General features: G+C 44.8%; 1 protein-coding gene across 12 annotated transcripts in view; it reads right to left on the minus strand.

The window, feature by feature from the left end:
* The window catches only part of ST3GAL6 (ST3 beta-galactoside alpha-2,3-sialyltransferase 6), a 502,129-nt gene that overhangs the window by 174,374 nt on the left and 304,436 nt on the right, over window positions 1–23,319 (minus strand). For all 12 annotated transcript variants that reach the window (XM_069204903.1, XM_069204900.1, XM_069204906.1 and 9 more), the window contains one exon: window positions 8,770–8,870. In XM_069204903.1, coding sequence (XP_069061004.1) covers window positions 8,770–8,870 — 101 coding nt within the window. Of the gene's footprint in view, window positions 1–8,769; window positions 8,871–23,319 lie in introns of those variants that run through there.

The following is a 23,319-nucleotide window of genomic DNA, read 5'->3' on the forward strand; positions in this document are numbered from 1 at the left end:
ACGTGTGTCAAATACATTTCTTGTAAGACGGTGCTTGAGATAGGCCTGCACCCAGTATTGATTCATGGGGGGTAGCTATGCCACGCACATTCCTTGTAAGCAGGTTATAACTAGAGGTATACTTGTGTGCTTATGACGGAAGGTGTTATTTGACTGCTGAGTGTATCTCAGTGCATTCTTCCCAGCCCATCACTGTGCACCTTCGATCCTAGATGTTTCCAGGCGTTTGCTGGTGGTAGAAAGTGTATTTGACTCCATAACTTGACTAAAAACACAAGTGATCATATCCTCCCCACCCCAACCAAGGTTCAGAGGACTAAATGCTTCAGGCAAAAACTACTCATCCAACAATAACAAATACAAATGTAAGCCATACCCTAAATCATGTCCTGTTCGGAGTCCCCGTCGGGCAATGTACTCCTGTTAATAGCAGGCCTCGTAAATTTTTTAAAATGTTACGAGACCTGCAGGTCTAGTGATTTCAATAGCGTCGTGACCACCGGATAAGACATCACAGGTCATTTATAGGCATCACCCTGGCATGCTGACGTCAGTTTCTTTTCGTGACTTTCCACGCCAGAAGCTCAGAGCCATGAAGCACACTGACATGGTGTGCCTGAACTAGGGCCCTGGAAGGGAAAACCCTGTCCCTAGAAATCACTCCATGTGCTAACGCAGTGGTTGCAGCTGTGTGCCCTGGCAGAGTGGGCACACAAACTATCAGGAGGTTGATTCTTAGCCAAAGCGTAGCACATTTTAATGCAGAGAACAACCCATCTTGAGATGGTTCTTTTCTGCACTGCCCGACCTTTCTTTGTGCCCACATAGCCCACAATAGTTAATCATCCACACAGTACTCTTGAATACGATTGAGGTAGAATGCCTATGCTCTTTTTGGGTCCATACCTAATAGGGATGTGTGGGCGCATAAAAAGTAGGCAAAGTGATGGATTGGTCTACATGAAAGGGCGTAACTACTTTAGGGAGAAAAGAAGCCCTAGTACGAAGCACCAGCTTGTCAGGGTGGATGGAGAGGAAAGGTGTCTTAGAAAAAAGACCCTGCAACTCACTCACTCTGCAGGCAGAGGCGATATCCACAAGGAATACAAGTTTTAGAGTGAGAAGGTGAAGCAAACAATTGTGAAACCACTCAAAGGGAGCACACATCAGATAAATAAGAACCAAGTTCAAATCCCACTAGGGCATTATGAAAAGGGAAGGAGTAAAGAGATGGGCAAGACCCTTAGGAAATGGGAGATTTAAACAAGGAGGGTTAGTCAGGCAATCTGAGATAAGCAGAGATGGCAGACAATAACCCTCGAGGGTGCCCAGAGCAGAGCCCTTCTGGGCCAAAGAAAGAACAAACAGAAGAAACTCAGAAAGAGGGACAGAGAGGGGGGGGCGACAGACTTGTTCGTACACCATGCCACAAATGTATTCCAACGAAAGGTGTATACCGTTTTGGTGGAGGGACGCCTGGCTGCCAAGATAAAATCACAGACTTTGGGCGGAAGGTCAAAAGCTGTCAACTGCCATCGCTCAACCTCCACGCAAGAAGGCGAAGACTGGACAGGTTCCGATGGAGAACCGTACCCTGCTGCTGCAACACAAGATCCACCTGAAGGGGCAGTCTGACAGAAGGATCGATGGCCATGCTTAAGAGCTCGGGATACCAGACTCTTCTAGCCCAGTCCTGGACCACAATAATGACTTGGGTCCAGTTGTTCTTGATCTTTTTGAGAACTCTGGGTGGAAGTGGTTTTGGTGGAAAGGCGCAAAGAGGCCTGAGTTCCACTCGAGATGAAAAGCGTTGCCGAGTGAGAGACGCCTTAGGAATTCCAACACGCAGAACAGCTGACATTGCATGTTCTCTGCGGAGACAAACAAATATGATCATGGCTCTCACCATTGCTGAGACCTTGTGCCACCTCTGGATGGAGATGCCATTCGTGATTGTCCAGGCAGCAACAGCTGAGTTTGTCCGCTCTGGCATTCAGAGACCGTGCCAGATGTTGAACCACCAGGAATATGCCCTGCTGTTTCAGCCATGTCCAAAGGCGAATAGCCTGCTGACAAAGGGTCCACGACTCCACTCTACCCTGCTTGTTGCAGTACCACATGGCAGGAGTGTGGTCCATCAATACCTGCACCACTTTCCCTTTGAGAGAGGGAAGAAATACTTTCAATGCCAATCGGATCGCCCTGAGTTCCAGAAGGTTGATATTTAACTGACTCTGCCAGAGACCAGACTCCTCTGATCTCCGCCTCTCCCACGTGGCAGCCCCAGCCAAGGAGTGACGCATTTGTCACTAAGGTGAGATCTGGTTAGGCAAGTGAGAGGGATCCGCCCTTGACCCAAATCGAAGTTCAGAAGTCACCACTGCAGATCTCACACATTCTCCTCCGAGATCTGGCGCATGTTGGAGAGATTTACCCGATGCTGCGCCCACAGAAACTTCAGGTTCCACTGCAGAGCCCACATATGCCATCTGGCATGAGTTACTAGAACGATGAAGGAGGCCATGAGGACCAGCAGCCTCAGAGTCTCTCACCGAAATCCAAGATATAGGCAGAAACATTGGTATCATAGCCTGAATATCTTGGACTAGCCGCTCTGGAGAGTAGGCCTGAAACTGCATTAAATCCAGAACAGCTCCGATGAAAGGGAGCATCTCAGAGGAAGTCATGTGTGAACATTTATAGTGAACCAAAGCCAATGGAGGAGGTTCGCCGTAGTCTGGAAGTGGGAGATGACAGCCTGGGGTGAACTCGCCTTCAATAGCCAGTCATAGAGGAAGAGGAAGAGTGAAACCCCTAAAGTGCGCAGAGGAGCTGCGACCACCACCATCACTTTGAGGAACACTCGAGGGGCGCTAGTAAGGTCAAAGGGGAGCACAGTGAATTGAAAAAGCTTATGACCTACACGAACCGCAAGTAACATCTGTGGGAAGGCAGGACGGGAATATGGAAATAAGTGTCTTGTAAGTCCAACGCTACCGTCCAATCTCCAGGGTCCAGGACAGAGAGAACCTGAGCTAGAGTGAGCATTTTGAACTTCTCCTTCCTGAGGAAGAGATTGAGAGCCCCCGAGGTCGAGGATGGGGGTGAGGCCCTTGTCCTTTTGGACAACCATGACCTACTTCTGGCACAGGGACCCTCTCTGTGGCTCCCTTCACCAAGACAGCCGTAACCTCCTCGTGGAGAAGTGCCAGGTGATCCTTCATTGTGTGCCATCAAAGGGCATGTCCATCAGAGCGGACTGGACATCCCCTGAAAAGCCAGATGTAGGTAACCAGGCGAGGCATCTCAACACCACCGTTGACGCAACCGATCTGCCAAGAGAGTAGGTCATATGCAGCCAGCATCTGATGGTGAACTTTGCCACGTCTCTCACATCAGCAACAGCTTGGGAGAGAATGAACTGGGACTCCTCTGGGACCTGTGGCAGTACCTGTGCGACAGTTTCCCATAAAGTAAGGGTGTAATGGCCCAAAAAGCAAGCGGTGTTCACCAACCCCAATGCTATGCCGGAGGAAGAGAACAACTTCTTCCCAAGATGAGCCAGCCTCTGATTCCCTATTCGGGGGAAGCAGAAGGGAACAGGCCATGGAAGGTTGAGGCTTAGATGACCAAGCACTCTGGGGTAGGGTGTTGAGTAACAAAAGCCGGGTTGTGAGGCGCAGGCCTATGGCGGCGAGCATTTGTTGTATTAACAGGGCCCCCGTTCTTGGCCTGGACCATGGGTCCAGCAGAATATCAGTGAGGGCTTCATTAAAGGGCAAAAGAGGATCTAATGTGGAAGCTCCAGGTTGAAGCACCTCTGTCAGGAGGTTAGTCCAGAAAGCCACCAAAGGCAGCTCAAGGTACTAGACGTCGGCTGCTCTTCTCACCACCATGGAGTAAAAGCTCCCTCCTCCTTAGCAATGGTGGGGGGGGGAGGGGGAAGCTTATTGGCATCAATTGTGGTATACAACACACTTGCTTCACCCAGTGCCTGAGCCTAGTTCATAGGATCTTCCAACTGGTATTCTAAAGGGTCCAGCGACCCCTCCATACCCTCGCTGAATTCAGATCCATAAGAATAAGGGTTGAAATCCAAATTAGGGACCAAATGCCCTGCCGTAGATTGAATTAGTTGGCAAGGAGTATAGGGTTGATGCCGCCCAATGTCGGGGAAGGTCAAGGTACAACAGACGCCGGTTTGGATCCAGACGTAGATCCCTGTATGCCCCTCGGAACAGTGGCCGAAGCTGCTGGTGCTCAACCCAAAGTGGCCATTGCCAACCTGTGGAGCCCGAGGGCTCTCCAACGGGCTGGCCTGCCCAAAAATAAGGCGGATTACCTCGTAAAACTCTGAGTTGGGCAGGGGTGGCTCCGGTTTACGGAAAGTCAGGGGGGTGTGGAGCCATCCCAGTTGTAAGCTCCAAGAACAGAGGCCTAGAGCGAAGACGCTCCTTGTCCCACGTCACCCTACTGATGGACTGAAGTAGGAGAGTGCTCATACTTCTTCGACTTATTACCCGAGTGTCCCAAAGACTTAGAATGGGATGAAGAGGAGTGGAGGTGGTGACTCCGCAAGTGGTCTCGGGACCTTCCTCTCGACTGAGAGCACGGCGGAGTCGGATGACGGGCTGGGAGCAGCTTCAGGGATCGCTCCCTTGAAGCCTTCAGGTTCATGACCCAGCAGTCGGAGCACGATTTTGGGTCGCGGTCACGCTCCAACCATTACAAACAGACCAGGTGCAGATCCATCACAGACATCATGCAGTGGCAGGAGTCACATGGCTTGAAGCCGGTCTTCCTGAACATCATCGACGCTACAGAAAAGTCCAAAAACTTTGACAAAAAGTTGAAAATCCAGTCAAAAAGCGACTGTCAGTAGCTCTTCTCCAGATTTGTGCATAAGCTGGTGCCGAAAGAAAAGAACTGACATCAGAGCGCCAGGTTGGTGCCTATATATACATCCCATGACATCATATCCAGCAACCACAGAGCAGACGGCCGAGTCAATTAACGCCACCAAACGGCACGCAGGGGTATTGCTCGAAAAAAAATCTCCGGATCCAGACTGACGCTTGGGAAAATTCTAAGGTAGGGAATCTGCGACTAGAAGTCTCTATCAGATGATTAACATTTAAATTAATCCTCAGGTTGTTCTGCCATCTAAAGTAAGCTTCCTGTACCGCACCAAAAAAAAAAAAAAAACATCATCTGTGTATCACTTCTACATATTTATCTACAATGCTTAGAGATATCTTTCAGAGGACAGACAGTCTTGTTCAAAATGGTCAACAAATAATGTTTCCCACTTTACCAGCAATTTCAGCCTGCAGATATTTCTGTTAACAGCAAGGTTTAGAGCCATCAATTCTGAAGCTGGTGGGCACATGGCAAGGTGTAGTTTGCAAGTATAGGATATTTCCAATGATAAGGAGGACATGAGGCTAAGAAGTGTTGAAATAGAGAGGCTCTATATCCTGTATGGCCAGAATTTCCGATTTTGGTGAGATTTTCTATGAAGTCCATGCTATCGAATAATAAAAGAGCTGGTGTTTTCCACAAAGAGTATCCGGAAGAAGGCAACAGGGCTCCAACACAGACCCACATGCTGCCACAAGAGGGTGGCAAGTTATAGTTTGTTTTTGTACATTTGAGTTAGCATGTACATACATGGGGTGTGTGTATGTTGTTTGAGGAACCCATGCTCTTTCTGACTCAGCCAACCATCATTTAAAGCACCACGTGTATGGTTAATGATAGACTGTAGTAGATTATTGGATTAAAGCCTTCTTGTAGCGCTCCACGCTGGACAAATATTGATTTGTTTCTCCTTCATAATCAGAAGTGTCTGGTATTACAACTGCCTTAACCTTGCTAATGACCTTGATCAACATTTCATGATTATTTTGTAAAGCCATCAGTGCATCTTTTCCCACCAGCTATAGTGTGGTGATGTAAAGTGAGCCCTGTTTCATTTCATGTATTACTGGTTACTTATTGCACCTCACAGATACACTCCGTTTCATGGAACCGGCCTCAATTGCACACTGATGCTGTAATCATATACTTGCTAAAGACAGGCTGTTTCTTTAATTAACTTGTTTATATATTTGTAATTTGAATCCTGCAGTAAACCTGTGTACACCATGCTTGTTCTGAGGAACACTCCATATGATTAATGATCTGGGGGTTGAAACTTCAACACATTTTATACCTTAAGATAGTTTAAAGTGAATATCTTATTCATAAATTTATATAGCAACTCCCAACCACCAGTTTGTTTTTTATTATTTTTCTCCTCTCACTTATTTCAAGACCAACTTTGACTGGCATTTATTTTAATTTGCAACCAGGCTGCTATAACATAACAATGTAATTCCTATTCAAAGGTCAATTAAACATTATATTAATTATTCTTTCTTTCAGAACAGGTTTCTGGTCCTTATTTGTTGAAACTAATGGCACTTCTAGTAATTCACACAAAGTAGATAATAAATATTGCAATAAATATTGAAAATCAGTCACAATTGCTTCCATACACAAAGCTTTTCAGTATTGTAGTGTTTTGAAAACCATAATAAAAAACATAAGTGTAAAAAAAAAAATCTCATATATCCTTTAATCAAGTTTGCTCTCAGCGCTACTTCTGCTCTTGTAACAATCTCCTAAAACTGAGAGACCTGCATCATTTCTCTCTTAGTCCATGATAGCTAGGAATTCTTAAGGGTTCCTTCTAGCCAGTCTTTATATGCTTCACATACCATATACATTGGAACTGATGTTATGTTTCAGCTAAAGAACTCACCTGTTTCCCCTCTTGCCTCCATTCATAATCTCTGACTGGAGGAATATTCTCCTATTAACTGTTTCCCTTATGATCTGGTTGCAACCTTCGGCTTGATCTTTTAAAGAAAGGCAGCATGATCAGATAAATGTATAGATAGATTTTCTAACCCCAGAACTTTATCACTGTCTTTACCATCAATAAAAATGTAGTCCAAGCTTGAATAGTGGCAGTTTTTCCGACTATGGAAGGTATAATCCCCAAGGTTCCACTTTACCCTACGCCACACATCGCAGGTATTAAAATTCTGTACAACGGGGTAAGAGTTTCTTGTGCAGGGCACTCTGTCCAGAAACTAAACACCTGTCTGTCCTCATCCTACAGTCATAACACCTTGCCTGGTTTGTTATGCCATTCGCAGTCTAAATGGTCTACCTTAATCTGGCAGAAAGTACTTTAAAGTAGTTCATTCAGTAGAAGTGTGCAACGCAAAGATCTGTGAACACTTATCTTTTTCTCTTTGGAATTGCTGGTGAACACCTAGTGCTTACAGCAGTTATATACCCAAAAAATACTACAGTATTAATTGTCTACTCCTATTTTTTCCAAGGGATGGCCTGCTGAAGCGCCATTTAGCCGGCAGGGTAGAGGTTATTCAGTTTATTGGTGGTAGTTTATTTTGAGGCTCCTTAACTGCTTTGGCCATGAGAAAATAATACTTGGACATAAAATGATGTTACTTTTCTTCAAAATACGTTACAACCCATTTACTTTTGAGAAAGCTTACTGGGAGAGTCATCAAAGGGGAAGACAGTTAAGTTGGACAGTAGTGCAAACTGGGGACAATCCAAGGCAATATAAGTAACATAGGAGGGGTAATGAAGCAGAAAAGGGCCATTAGGCAACACTATTTCCCGAACTAGCCGTTCAATCAAAAAGTTTTCTAAAGGCAAGCTCTGTAATGGAGGAATGAAAATATTGTTGAAGCTGCAAGCCAATGTTTTTTTGCTCTGGATCGGTGCAAAAGATGGAAACGGTTAACGTTTTGACATCAGGTGTGCTGCCCAGCATTATTGTTTCAACAACCATGTAGGATTATAGCTTTTTTTAAATGTATACAATGGAAGTGATCAGCTGCTTAGCAGGAAATGTTCTTTTAACACTCCTATTGTATTAACCTAGCCTACCTCCTTTTCTGAGTCCTTGACTTTACTCACAAGAAAACGTCACTTAAAGCATCACATGTTTGCATTTACACTGTCATACATAGGCCATGTGAAAACTTGGCAGCAATGATGGTGCACCAAATCAAAATTATTTTGCGACCCGCAGGTAGGCTTGATTAGAAAGCTTTCGAATGTCATATTTTGCAGAGCCGTGACAACGTATTTAGTTCTATTTAGGATTAAATACAGATTTTAGCTTGCTTATCTTTTGTGATCAATTACACCATCTAGTGCTTAATTTGTTAGAAAAAGTTCATGGGGCCAAAGACTATAATAGAAGCCCACCATCAGGGTACCAAAGGCTGCGAAGTTGTAATTCCATCTCATTCCTCTTTCTTTCACCAGTTAACATTTCCTTTCTCAATTTCATTCTTGCAGGTGATATTTTTCCATATTTTTTACCTTCCTTCTACTTTATCAATTGGTTTCCTCCATCTTGCTCAAAGCCAAATCCTGATGATGTAATGAGTTCCTGGTGCACAAAAATGAGTTCTGATGCCTACCACCATCTGCAACCACGTGCAGAAATTAAGCAATGTCTGCACATTCTCAACACATTAATTTCGAGATTTCTGAACAGTGTAGTATGCTGATCACTCCTGCATCTCAACTATTAGCCCCTTAAAAGGAACCTTGTTTAATTATTTTAACTAATTAGAAGAGTGGTATAAATAATATACACCTCTGGAAATGAGTCTTAAGTGAAAAATAATTCTATGTCAACCTTTACTGAAAAAGTGCAGACAGGAATATACTAACCTCCATTACGAATTCCATATGGTAAATCCATCTTTCTACTATTTTCTTCAGTAGTCTGTTTCAAATACCCAGGGCAGAGGAATGGGTTAATCACAGGCATCCTGAAAGAAATAGACAGCAAGACAATTCTGGTGAAAAATACTACAGTGATACTTTAAAATATCAAGGCTGCAGGCTTACCTGTGGCTATAAGCAAGAGTTTGGGGAAAAAAACTTTTACTAAGATCTTGTAACCACCAAAGATGAATCTTGTGAAAATTGAGCTACCTAAAATGTAGGATTAACTCACAAGACTGCTCCATCCGTCTGCTCTTAACACCCTATTTAGTCAAAAGAATGCCTCCTCCGCCCCTACTTAAAGTGAATCAAAAAGGCTCTATATGCAGATATTTTTCATTGGAATGACTATATTAGCATAACAAGCTACAACTTTCCAGACTGCGTAACTTGACCAGACAGTTCTCTTTTCTTTTTAAAAGCACTGCTGTCACAAAATCATCCTCAAAGTATTGAAAAACAAGTTACTTACCTTTGGTAATGCCTATCTGGTAGAGACCCTATCTAACCACAAATTACTTACTTTAGAATTACCTCTAGGTAGCAGACTGGATCCAGAAATTTTTGAACAGTACCCCTGTGCGCAGGAAGGAGACGCTGTTGGACTCTGCATCGGCGCCAGAAGTGACATGCACAGTTCCTATATAAGTACAGTACCAGCGGGCTGACATCAGTTTCTTTTTGGAACCTTTCCATGTCAGATGCGCAAAACCACAAAAAATGCTGATGCACTAGTGTGGGCGGACAGGAGGGTCAGTAAGGAGTCTGTGGCAGGAATGAGTCTCTAAGAGAAGGCGTTACCAAAGGTAAGTAACTGTTTATTTGATGGAGACTTCTAGCCACAGATTACTTACATTAGAACAGATACCCAAGCAATACCTCCCCAGAGGTGGACATATCAATAGTTTAGACCAGAAAGTCCTTCGGGACTGAACAGGCAAAGTGCCTGTCACAACGGACTTGTATGTCCGGGCAGTAGTGCTTGGTGAACATGTGTAAAGACACCCACATTGTTGTCTGACAAATGCCCAAAACAGGGACTCTGCGAGCTGAGGCAGTGTTTGCAGCCTTGGTTCTGGTGGAATGAGCGTGCAAGGACTCAGAGGGTTGCTTCTTGGCCAATGAGTATCAGGCTTCTGTGCAAAGTACAATCCATAATGAAATGGTCCATTTCTCCACAGTCTTGCCTTTCTTTGCCCCGGCATACCCAAGAAAGAGTTGATCCACAACCGGCAACGTAGAAAGACAATGCTCTTTTTCGGTCCAGACGAGGGAGTCTCTCCTCTTCCTTAGAAGGGTGAGGCACCGAAAACAAAGCAGGCAAGGTTATATTTAGGCCAACATGGAAGGGTCTCAACACCTTCAGGAAGGAGGAGGCCTGGGTTCTCAAACACTTTGTCTGGGTAGAAGGTCATGCAGGGAGGGTTCACAGAGATTGCCTGCAGTTTGCTGACCCTCCTGGCTGATGTTATAGCCAACAGAAAAGCTGTTTTGATGGGTAATAGTAGAAGTGGGCAAATGTGCAGCGGCCCTAAGGGTGCGCACATGAGGAAAGTCAAGGCTAGATTAAGGCTCCCATAGGAGCATAATGAATGGTCATGGGGAAAACAGATTATGGAGTCCCTCAAGAAATCGAGTCACATTAAGTGACTTGAACAAAGATTTAGTCTAGCAACCTCAAGAAAGCTGATAAGAAACATTTAACAGAGCCAGAGAAGAGCCCTACTGGGCTAGAGAAAGGACAAACAGTAAAACCTGGGATAATTGTCAAGAAAGAAGATCAATGTTCTCAGATGCATACTGTGTTACAAACCTGTCCCAACGGCAGCCGTATACTGTCTTGGTGGAGGGTTGCCTGGCTGCCAGAATAACATCACTGACTTGAGGAGGAAGGTCAAAGGCAGTGAACTGCCATCTCTCAATCTCAACGCATGAAGGCGAAGGGTGCACAGGTTCAGGAGCAAGATTCTGCCCTACTGCTGCAATAGAAGATCCTCCTGAAGGGGCAGTCGGACCAGAGGACTGATACTCATGCTCAGGAGTTCAAAATGCCACACTGTATTTACAATTCAAAGCCACATGAATGACTTGGGCCCAGTCATTCCAATCTTCTCAAGAGCTCTGGTCAGGAGTACCATTGGTGGAAAAACATCCAGGAGGCCAGAGCACCACTCAAGACGAAAAGTATCTCAGAGAGAGTGTGTCCTTGGGAACTCTAGTGTACAAAACTGCGGATAATTGCCTATACTAGGCAGTGGCATTTAGAGCTAAACAAGGTTGTCCTCAGTCTCGGAAGATACCTTGTTCCACCTCTGGGAGGAGACGTCATTTGTAATCTGCTAGGCATTTAAAGCTGAGTTTGTGCACTCTGCAATTCAGAGATCTCACAAGGCATTGAACCATCAGAAAAATGCCCTGGTTTGCCAGCCATGCTCAGAGATTCAGGGCCTTTTGACAGAGGGTCCACAAACCCACCCACTCCTGTTTGTAGCAGTACCTCATGGCAGTGGTGCACACCTGATCTAGTATTCCCTTGACCAAAGGGAGAAAGGCTTTTAATGCCAGTGCCATTCTCTGCAGCTCCAGATGGTTGATATGGAGCTGGGACTCCGCCTGAGACCAGAGTCCTCTGATCTCCACCTCTCCCAGATAGTTGCTTCAACTCATGAGTGACACCTCTGTCACTAAAGTCAACTCTGGGTGGGGAAGATAGAGGGGTCTGCTGCTGACCAAATTTCATGTCTTTAACCACCACACCAGATCTTTTTCAGTTTCTTCCAAGATCTGGACCATGTCGAAGACCTTTCCCTGAGGCTGTGCCCACTCGCACTTTCGGTCCTACTGCAGAGCCCACATATGCATACAGGCATGTGTTGCCAGCAAGATGCAGGAGGCCATGAGGTTCAACAGCCTCAAAGTCAGTTTCACCGAAATCCAGGGTAGAGGCTGAAACATTGGAATCATGGTCTCATTATCCTGGACTCATGGTTTGGGAGGACAGGCCCAAAACTGCAGTGTCCAAAAAAGCTCAAATGAAAGGGAGTGTCTGAGAAACAGTCAGGTGTTGCTTTGGCACGTTTATAGTGAATCCCAGTGAGTGCAGTAGATCCGCCATAGTCCAGTAGTGGGGATATGACCGCTGAGGCAATACTGTCTTCGTCGAGGTAGGGGATGACGAAAACCCCACATCTCCGCAGACATGATGCAATCCCTGCCATCACCTTGGTGAGCACCTGAGGAACCATTTTGAAGATCAAATGGAAGCATAGCAAACTGAGAATGCTCGTGGGCCACTGTGAACCGCAGGTAATGCCTGTGGACAGACAGGGCAGGGATATAAAAATAGGAGTCACACAAGTACAGGGCTGCTGTCCATTCTCCCAGATCAAGGGCAGACAGGACCAGAGTTAACGTGACCATCCTGAACTATTTTTTCAGGAAGAGGTTGAGAAGGCTCAGGTAAACAATAGGACGGAGACCCATAACTTTTTTTGGACACCAGAATGGAGTGAGGAAAGCACCCAATACTTACTTCTGGTCCCAGCACCCTCAAAATGGCCCTGTTGGCCGAAAGAGGCAGTACGTCCTGATGGGGCAAGTCTGGATGATTCTCTGTCAGCTGATCATGATATGATGGCAAGGGTGGGTTGAGGGTTCCAGAAAGGGGATGGAGTAGCTCCTCTTTAGAACCCACTTGTCCAGTGTTATGGAAAGCCAGTGGTACAGGTGACATCCTCCCTCCCCCACCCGGATGCCCATGCTGGTTAACTAAAGGGGCTTACTAAAGGGATGGCAGCTGCCGGGGAGGAGATAGACTGGGTCGACCTCTGGCTGGTGGCCCCATGTTGCCTGTGGGAACCAGGTTTGTGGCCACAAAAATGTTGGTAAGTCTGTTGGCTGTGATGGCTAGGTGGGAAAGGGCACAGTTGGTAGTCCCTAGCGTAGCCAGGGAAGGGGTGGAATAGAGAATGGGGTTGGTGGGGAGCTGTGGATAGGCCCAAAGATCTGGCTACAGCCCTGCTTTTGTTAAAGCACTCCAGCACCAAGTCTGTCTTTTCACCACAAAGGTGATAGCCATCAAAGGGCATGTGCATGAGGGAAGCATGGAAATTCCCTGAAAAGCCAGTGGCTCTCAACCAGGAGTCGTGTCGGAGTGTGACCAGCGGCGCTACTGTACTGCCCAGTACGTCAGTTGTATCTAGCCCACAGTAAACTGTGCTGCATCTCGCCCATCGGCAATTGCTTGTGAGAGTGTGGCTCGTGCCTCCTCTAGGACGATCAGCAATACCTGCACAACCAAATCCCATACATTGTAGGTGTGTTTGACCAAAAGGCACGCGATGTTCATTGATCCCTATGCTTGGCTGGTGAAAGGGAACATCCTCTGGCCAAATGTGCCCAGCCTTGTGGATTCCTTAGCCGGTGTAGTGGTAGGGAACATGCCAGGGTTGACTTGGGAGGTGGGAGGCTGGACCACCAAGCTCTCCGGGGTGGGGTGCTTGGTGAAGAAACTAGGATCCTCCGAGCAGGGGAATGGTGACGGGCAATTGTCCTCTGCAGTGGAGCCCCAGGCAGGGTTTCGACCAGGCCCTAAGTAGGGCATGTGTAAGGGCTTCATTGAAAGGGAGTAAAGGTTTTGGAGTGGGAAACTCTCACCTGAAGTACTTATGTCAAGACCTTTGCCTTGACTGCCACTGACAGCAACTGAAGGTCCAGGACCTCAGCAGCCCTCACCACCACAACTGTTACGGTGGACCAAGCCAGTATACAGTGTGGTGTCTAACCCACTGCATCTGCCAGTTCCTCATAATACAACTTTTTCTCTGGATCATCTAGGGGGTGATGGAGCCCCTCACAATCTTCTCCCTCTACAGGCACATCAAAGGAAAAAGGCACTGGCTCTGACTTGGAGGGCATGGTACCGGCCGGCCCTGGAGTCAATGGCATTCTGGCTCAATATCGGAGTCAGGAATGATGAAGGAGTCGCCCCGCAACAGTACTGGGAACGATGGTACTGAAGGTTTTTTTGGGAAGTCTCGATCAGAATCACTCTGGATCCAACACTGGATCCACAAGGCCCAACTAGTGCCAACAGCAGACTTGCTGGCTGGAATCCAGTAGGGGCTTCTCCCAATCCGAAGTGGCCTGAAGGAGCTCCAGAGGTGTCGGGCCACCCAAATATGAGGTTCATGGCCTGATAGAACTCCTCAAGTTGTGCGGGGGTCACTGCGTGTTGGGAAAATCTGGGGAGGCTTTGGGAAACTGAGAAGTGTGGAGCTGACCCAGACACAGGCTCCATGGAGAAGCAAGACCCGAGTGCTACTGATGTTCCTGTGCCTCTACCAAGGACTTGGTCCTGTGCGGAGAAGTTAAAGTATGCTTCGACTTTGTGTTTGTGAGACTTACTTGACTATTTGGATTAGGGCGGCGAGCATCTGAGTGGCTCATAGAATTGTCCCAGGGCCTTCCACATGACTGTGATCTAGGGCGTTGTGCAGTCATCCGACATCAGGCGGCGAGACTTTTCAGGTAACGTTGCCTCAGCTGCCTTAGGTTTATGCTGTGGCAGTCCTCGCAGGCCTTGGAGACCTGGTCCAGCTCTAAGCACCACAAAGAAACTAAATGTGGGTCTGTCGCAGACACCTGCATGTGACAGGCATCACAGGTTTTAAACTCTGTTAGTTTCTTGGGTGACATCCCTCGCACACCAAAAGAAAGGACTCCTAAAAAAAATCTTCAACAAAGGGTTGAAAAAAGTCAGTCAAAATGTGACTGGAGATAGCTCTCCAAATCTGTGTTGATAGCTCTCCAAATCTGTGTTGACTGGCGCAGAAAGAAGAAGGATGTCAGTGCACTGCAGTGGTGGCTATATAGGTACCGCACATGGTACTCTTGGCGTGAATGATGCTCATGTGGAGCTGAACATCGCCATCTACTGATGTGCACAGGTACAGCTTGAAAATCTCAAGATTCAGTAAGGAATACGCAGCTTGAAGTCTGTAAGATTTTTTTTTTGTATGAAATACAGTACAGGGCTAAAAAATAAACTCTATCACTCACATTGGCTAGTCTTATTTGACAAGGTCGAGCTATATTTTTAATACTTACTTGTCCCTTCTGGCAAGTTTACACTGAACAGGTGTTCTGTTCAGTTGAAAAGTGGACGGGCAATAAAAGATGCCTTTGAATCTTGTTCCAATGTCACATTTGCTCTGTTCACAGACAGAGGTCAAAAGTCAGTTTTTCTTACAATTAATTTTACTTCTGACTGCAGAGTTCCAGGTCTTTGTAGGTGAACTGTGTAACTTGCTGCTTAGAAGGTAAAATAAAATGATGTAGGGTGGCAGGTTTTTCCTAACACACAACATTTAAATGACTAAGTAAATTGTGCAAACATTTCAAAATGTATTTCAGTAGTTGTGAAAGCCCTTTATTATATTTCTGTGTGATGAAAAAATATTTTAATAGGATGAAAGCAAATCAGAATACTGTACGTGTTGATGTGCAAAGGATATGTTTTCTGAAAAACAATTTTCACACACTGTTAATACACTATATAGTTTTATCAGTAAAGCTGCAAGTTAGTGGAGAGGTTTTTGGACATTTCTTGAAAAGTTACTGTGTGTAGATGACAATATGCTACCACATCATTTTATTAAAATTGAGTGTTTAAACAAACTGAGAAACACCCCTGCCCTGATGGCAATGTTGTTAGTAACTTAAAAGAAGTCCTAGGTTATGTGGGCTAGACCTCATAGGTATGTGGGCTAGATTCTTGTGATGCATGCAGCAAACTTTAGTTTACTTAATCAAACAAGAGTTTTTTTATACTGCAGAAATGCTGAGCTCACATATTTGAAGGTGCAATCATATGTGAGAATTAAGAAAAAGGCGACCCTGTAAACTATTTGGCTATGATCACACATTTGAGACCCGTTTGTGGGTCAAGTACATTACAGTCAGGTGGAGTAGATTTAAGTTACTCGATCTGCAGGTCTAGTAACATTTTTATGATTTTTCGAGCCCTGCAGTGTAGTCTTATAGGCCACCATTGTGGGCTATACTAGTTGTTAAAGGCCCTGAGCCCGAGATATAGGTCTGAGCTGCAGGTGAGGGTCTATAACGAGTGTGTGGGCCTTTAACAACAGGTATAGCCCAATGCAGAAATGGTGTAAGGCTATTAAAATATTTCACCCACTGAGAGTCAAATGTTCTAAATTAAACAGGGACACAAATGGACAAATGTTGCAATGTTGGAGCTGCAGGCCTACACCAGTCATCATTAGCCCTGAGCCACGCCACTGTCTTCAACTGAGCTCTCAATGTTCTCATGTGATATATGACAGCTTATGATGTGAAGGAGATAGGCCCAATTCTAACCATGTATAAACGGAGAGAATCATTAACAGAAGTGTGCACTGTAACTGATGCAGGACCGTCTTCATTGAAAGGTCACATTGATACAGTGCTTAATTTGTACATAAAAAGGTGCCAGTGCCCAAAGCCTTACTCTTAAAAATTAAAAACGCGGGGATGGAATTAAATGTGCGAGCACGGAATACTGAGGCAGCGTAATCCTGAAGCCATCTCGGACCTCTTCAATCCATATAAAGCCACTTCCTGCCCATTCAGCTCACTCTAGCAGCTTTCTACTTTCGTGACAGTTTTTCGTTTTTCCCTTCGTCCGTCTTTTCCATATTTGTCTTTTGCTCGCAGCTAATACATGAGGCGGAAGAATAAGCCCCGGGCCGCAAAAATAAGTGCCGGTGCTCAGCACCGGAATCAAAAAGTACAAATTAAGCACTGCATTGATAGCAAGACTTGCAGATACCCAAAATAACTCATTAATCAAATATTAAACATAAGTAAGGGTTCGAAGAACTAATTCTACATATTTTTTAACATTTTATGTCAACAGAGGTCCAGTGGTAGATGCCCTTGTGCACATTCTGAGACCCCCATTTGTTCCTTCGGGTAGTCTCATACAGCTATGCCTATCTAAAGTGGCCACTCCATAATGTCTTATAGTCCATTCATTAAATATGTAGTAATAGATCATTTTAAATTAAATGATTCTTATACATGTATTGACAGTACGACCTAAATGGTGGCTCCTGTGCGCTGTTTTGGCACATTTTATGTGAATTGGCATTAGAGAGGCATCTACAGTTTAAGTCTGCATTTGAAGAAATAAGGTTCTGTTCCTCACTGGCATTTGTGCTGGGTATGGTGGCTATTTGTTGGCAATTACTGATAACCATCAGTATAAGCGTTATTTATTCTATTGCTGCAGAGTACTCATCATAATTTAAAAATGTTCAAGATATTTTTAGCAGAGGGTCACTGCATATATTACAGCTCACAAAGAAGAAATCCCAGCCTACAACGCTAGAGTAAGTAGGAGAATGCAAAATTGTGCAATTTATCACAAACAAATTCTAATTGGGCTTTTTGCTTTGCGATTGGTACGCAATAGCACAATACACTTGTTCTGCATCACTTTTATTGTACAATGTTCATGGTAAATTTGCAGCATGCATTCACGCAATTTGTATCTGTGTCCCAGATGCACAAATGCAGCTTTCTCAATTAAAGACAGTGTGCAAAATGATTGTGTACAACACTACTGTGACCTGGAACACAGCAGTAACTGATTTCAATATGGGAGAGTGACTTGCATGACAATGTTGCCACTTCTGACAATCTACATCCAAGTGGCCTGGTGAGTGCACAACCCTTCAAAAATCCAAACCACGTTATTCCTACCTTATTGGTGGGGAGGGGGTCGTCTAACCTCAGGGGTGGCAGGAGAGAGCAAAACACACACATGTGCTCCTTTGGACCGCCAATCGAAAATGCAAAAGGTAGTTCCCTGAATGTAAGCAGTGGAAGGATACAATTCATCCAATCAAAAATATGGTAAAGTAACTGTGCTCCATGCGGTGGCGACAAACAAAAGAAGAAGAATGAAAGCCATGGAACAAGAACTAGGATAACGAATTGACAAGAAAACCAGTCGATGGTAAGAAATGGGCTGACCCAAAGCCTCAATTTCGGGTCTGTCCACAAAAACATTTTCAACAACAGTCTCCTAGATGCTATCCATTGGTAGTGTCTAAAATAGAAGAGATTTTTGAAGATAATACAAGTTTGGATTTAACATTAAAAGTTAGCCTGCTCCCAACTGCCTTTAATAACAAATCCCATGGTGCTTGCCCGCCAATCATTCTGAATAGTGCTAACTCATCTAGAGTTCACCAAAAGCTGTTGGATTTAATTTAAACTTATAGCTGTGTGCGCATAACAGAATGTTGTCAGATTCTCCAGCAAACGCTACATACTGCAGGGAACTGCTAAGCACAAGAATCAAGTGACCAGAATCCTTGCATCCTCTTGCTAAAAAGAAAAAACTAAATCACAGTCTAACCTTTCATAAAGGGATCATCAGAAAAAGTATGACGGACAGGCGCTCTTGGCCAAATACGATGGTTAAAATCCAAAGAGTGGATACACTGATTCTCAGAATATATATACACACAGATTGATTATCAAGACATGTTCCCCTCTTGGAGAAACTGGTCTGATACCTTGGGTTTTGCACGAATGCGTTGCATTGTTTGTTTTTTTTAAGGGTTGCTATAAAGCAGACTTCCTAGAAATCGGAGGTACAAACTGAATCAAACTAAACTGTCCTTTGTCTACTACATGTTTACAGATTTACAAACAGCTGATAAGCGTGACAAACAAACCACCACCACCAATTAAAAACACTGAATTCTTTCTGGATTCCTTGGTAATGATGTAGGAAAAAAATCCAAGAGACTGATATTACATTAAATTTTATTTTCCACATATAAATGCTTTCACTCATACAAAAACACACACTATAGCGATCGGTGTGTTTTGTTAGCTTTTTAGTTGGCTGCTGCTTTGCTTTTTTTTAAAAAAAAATTAACGAAAAATTACAACTATGGTTACTGCTTTAATTAAAACCTTGACACTGTTAAGTGGTATACATAGTTTGGTATAAGCATGTGTAAAATTGTTCACCATTACGCAACAGATACATTGCAGAGTCTGGCCATTCACAGAACAAAAGCTCCCAAGATTAATCTCTTAAGAAACAATTTTGATAGGTCAGTGGCGGAATTGATGCCAGATGCATTTTCACCAGCTATCCTTGCCAGGCAAGCAAACATCTCTAAGGCAAAGGGACATTCACGAGGACACTGAGTCAAGTGCCTCCTCTGACCTGGTGGGCTATTTCAAAGGCCTAAATGAAGGCTAGATTTTGTTTTGATCCTTATTACACCACGTTTTTGGCACAAAGAAAAATGAGGGAAACAGATTGTGTAAGAAGATGGAGCAGACATACTGCTTTAATTCCATTTTTAACGAGTCTTAGAGACACTTTTTAAATCATGAAACAGAAGTCCGTAAAAGACCATTTTTTATTCTTTAGATTTTGTACTACTGTGATGTATGTAATAATTTAATACATGAATTATGTGTTACATAATAGATTGTTAACGTTAAGAAATGACCAAACAAATTATTACTTCTACTTCATATCTTGCAGAGAGGAAAAAAAATTATGAGAAAGTTTGTGCAATGATCGCCCGGGTCACGCACAGCAAAAATGCCCCTGGATTTTCTTTTGGAGCTGGAGCAACAGTTCTCTAATAGAGTCCCAAATAGCGACTTAATATTCATATTTTGCCATACTTTGATCTATAGGTCTTCCACTCACTAAGGTTCACCTGAGGTTTCCAAAACTCTGACATTAATGTGTATTTTGGACTCTATTAGTATTTTAACTATTGTAGAGAAAGTACGTTGAGACCTCTGATATTCAATAAAGAACAATCACATTACACAATCACTTTGATAAGCTTATCAAGATCGGGTACTATATTCTGGTGTGTACTCACTACTCAGTTCTGTGTACAAACAGGTGGAGTTAAAGGTGCAGTTACTCTTACAAAAAGATGGTGCACACATTTCTCATGTGGCTGATTGTTAATTTTAATGCAGACTCCAAGCACGGCTAGTTAATGAACACGGTTTGCCAGCTCTGAAAAGAAAGGCAGCTGAACGTACAAATCTGTAACTTCTGAGTGCCAAACTGCTGACATAAGAAATGGTGGTTTGTGTTGCCTCAAGAGCTTCCCATCTTCTACCTGTTTTGGCACTCAAAAAAAAAACCAATTTACTTATCTTCTGTAATGCTCTTTTTGGCTGCCATTCTATTTAGCTGCAGATTCCTCACATTTAGAATATCCTCAGGCGCCGGACTGGATCTGGAAATGTCCTCAGCAGTACTCACATGTAGACACTAGGTGGCACCAGTAGGCTCCACATTGGCTTTTTTGTTTCACCAAGGAAGTGCTAGGGCAAGGCTGCATATAAGCAGCATCCTTGCATTTGGATGTCAGCTTCTTGCTTGACACTTTCCTTGCCCTTGGAAAAGAAGCACAAAACAATTGTAAGTACCAGTATGCAGATCTTATTTGGGACCTTTATAGTTGGTTAAAAAAAAAAAAAAAAGAGAGACCACACCATAAAACAGGGAAGATGAAGGGCAGTAAGCAATCTGTGGTTGGATAGAGTATATAGCAGAAAGAACATTACAAATGGTAAGCAACTTGTTCTACTGATGGAAATGTCTAACTGCAGATTTCTTAACTCAGAATAGATATAAAGCAGCATTTTCCAGAGATGGTCTGTTTAGTGTGCTCAGACCAAGAGGTCTTGCAGGACTGAATGAACAGGGAATATGTTACTAACCCTGAAAACATCTGTTTGTTGCGTGTAGTATTGTAGATCCACATGCTCTGCATACACCAGCAATCTAGTGTTGGGCTCTGAGGTTTGCAAGATGGTTTTCGTCAAAGGCAGATTATGAGTCACAAGATATGACGCAACTCCTCCTGCAATCGCTAATGCACACTGACACTATTTTTAGATTGTTTTGTCTTCCAGCAGGTGAGAGAGAGTATGTAATGATACAGATATTGTAGTGATCGTGTTTACAGTGTGGAAAAAGGAGCAAAGACCTCTTTAGCAACCACTGACTATCAGGGAGATGGTTGGGCGATTGTGAATCTACAGCACTACACTCTGAAGAGTTGCTTACTGAGTAAGCAATATATTCAGTTTGTAGCATTTGTGGCTTTAGATACACATACACTACATCCCTAATAGGTGGATAGTTAGTGGATGATGCAGATGTTTGAAACAAGGTCTAAAAGACTGTTTGCCCAACTCTAGCTTGCAGGTGGGCTAAGATATCCACACAATAGTGCTTGGTAAGGGTATGTGGATTTGACCATGCAGCTGCTTTGTAAATTCCACTTATGGGACGTTTTCCCAAAAAGGCCACTGTGGCCCCAAATTTACAGGTAACATTGGGAATGGGCAGAGCATTCAGGGTTCTCATTGTTTAGGGTAGCATGTCTGAATGCACATAATCCAGCAGCGTTGGATATGAGGTTACGTTTTTGAGGTTGTGCAAAAGTGACTAATAATTGCTGCGAAAAGACTTCGTTATATCCATGTAGTACATGATGGCTCACTTTATACCTAGTGTGTGACGAGCCCTTTCTGTTACCAAGTCTGACTGAGGAAAGAAACACTGAGGGCTGTATAGTTTGGCTAAGAAGAAAAGGGGACAAAACTCTGGGGAAGAACTTGGCCCCCAGTTCTGTATGATCATCAATAGTTCCTTCGAGACCGCCACCTTCCTGGAGAGCTGGAAGCACGCCGAAGTCAACGCCCTGCTAAAGAAACTCAAAGCGGACCCTGGAGACCTAAAAAATTACCAGCCCATCTCTCTCCTTCCCTTCCCGGCGAAGGTCATTGAGAAGATCGTCAACGGGCAACTGACCCGCTTCCTGGAGAACACCACCACGCTGGACATCTCCCAATCGGCACGAGACCGCCCTCATTGCTGCAACCAATGACAACATTACCATGCTCGACAATGGCGAAACCGCGGCCCTCACCTTCCTGGACCTCTCGGCTGACTTTGACATCCTCTGTCACCACACCCTCTGCACTCGCCTCTACGACGCCGGGATCCGCCACAAGACCCTGGACTGGATCACATCTTATCTCTGGCAGAACTCAGAGAGTCCCCCTCCCTCCCTTTCTGTCAGAAGCCACCAAGACCACCTGCGGCGTCCCCAAGGATCTTCTCTCAGCCAACCCTTTTTTAACATCTACATAGCACTGCTCGCCCACATCGTCCGATCCCACAACCTCAACATCGTCTCCTTCGCCGACGACACCCAGCTGATCCCCTCACTCACCAAGGACCCCGCCACCACCAAAACCAACCTCCACAACAGACTGCATGCCATTGCCAACTGGATGGAGAAAAGCCACCTCAAACTTAACTCAGACAAGACAGAGATCCTCATCCTTGGCTCCAACAGCTCCGCATGGGACGACTCCTGGTGGCCAGCCACTCTAGGAACCGGAGCAACACCCACCACCCACGCGCGCAATCTAGGTTTCATCCTAGACTCATCGCGCACCATGATCCAGCAAGTCAACGGCGTCTCATCTTCTTCCTTCAACACCCTCCGCATGCTTCACAAGATCTTCAGATGGATCCCCACTGAAACCAGAAGGACGGTCACCCATGCCCTCGTCGGCAGAAGACTTGACTACAGCAGCGCGCTCTAGTTTCCAGTGCGGACCAGAGTCCTCTGATTTCCACCTCCCCAGATGACCTCATCAACCCAGCAGTGACACATCTGTCACCACCATCAGCTCTGGGTGTGGCAGGAAGAGGGGTCTGCTGCTGGTCGAATTGTGGATGAGAATCCATCACTACAGATCTCTTGCAGTCTTCTCCGAAACCTAAATGGAATCCGACACGTTTCCTTGGTGCTGGGTACACTGATACTTCAGATTCCAATGCAGAGTTTGCATTTGCCACATGTCATAGTCGACATGCAGGAGCTAAAAGGCCAAGAAGCCTCAGACACAAAGCTGAAACTTCAGAATCATAACCCAATGTTTTGGACTGGTTGTGATGGAAGGAATGTCCTGTATCCAAGACAGCTCCTATGGAAGGAAGCCTCCGCAAAGGAGTCCAGTGTGACTTTGGCATGTTGATAGTGAATTCAATGATGCCAGAATCTTTGCCATCATCTGAAGGCTGTCCCTGACTGCCTGTGGTGAGCCTCCCTGCAACAGGAAGTCATTAAGGCAGGGGTAAACTGGTACCTCCAACCTCCGAAGATGGGCAGCAACCACCGCCATCACTTTTGTGAACACCAGAGGGACACTGGTGAGGATGAAGTGGAGCACAGCAAACTGAGAATGTGCCTGGCCTACAATGAACTGCAGGTAACATCTGTGAGACTGCAGGACAGGTATATGAAAACAAGCATCCTGCAGGTCCACAGATACTATCCAGTCGCACAGACCCATAGGAAATAGTACCTGAGCCACCAGGAGCATTTTGAATCTGTTCTACTGCAG

The sequence above is a fragment of the Pleurodeles waltl genome, chromosome 8, assembly GCF_031143425.1.
Source record: "Pleurodeles waltl isolate 20211129_DDA chromosome 8, aPleWal1.hap1.20221129, whole genome shotgun sequence".
In the NCBI taxonomy this organism is placed as follows: domain Eukaryota; kingdom Metazoa; phylum Chordata; class Amphibia; order Caudata; family Salamandridae; genus Pleurodeles; species Pleurodeles waltl.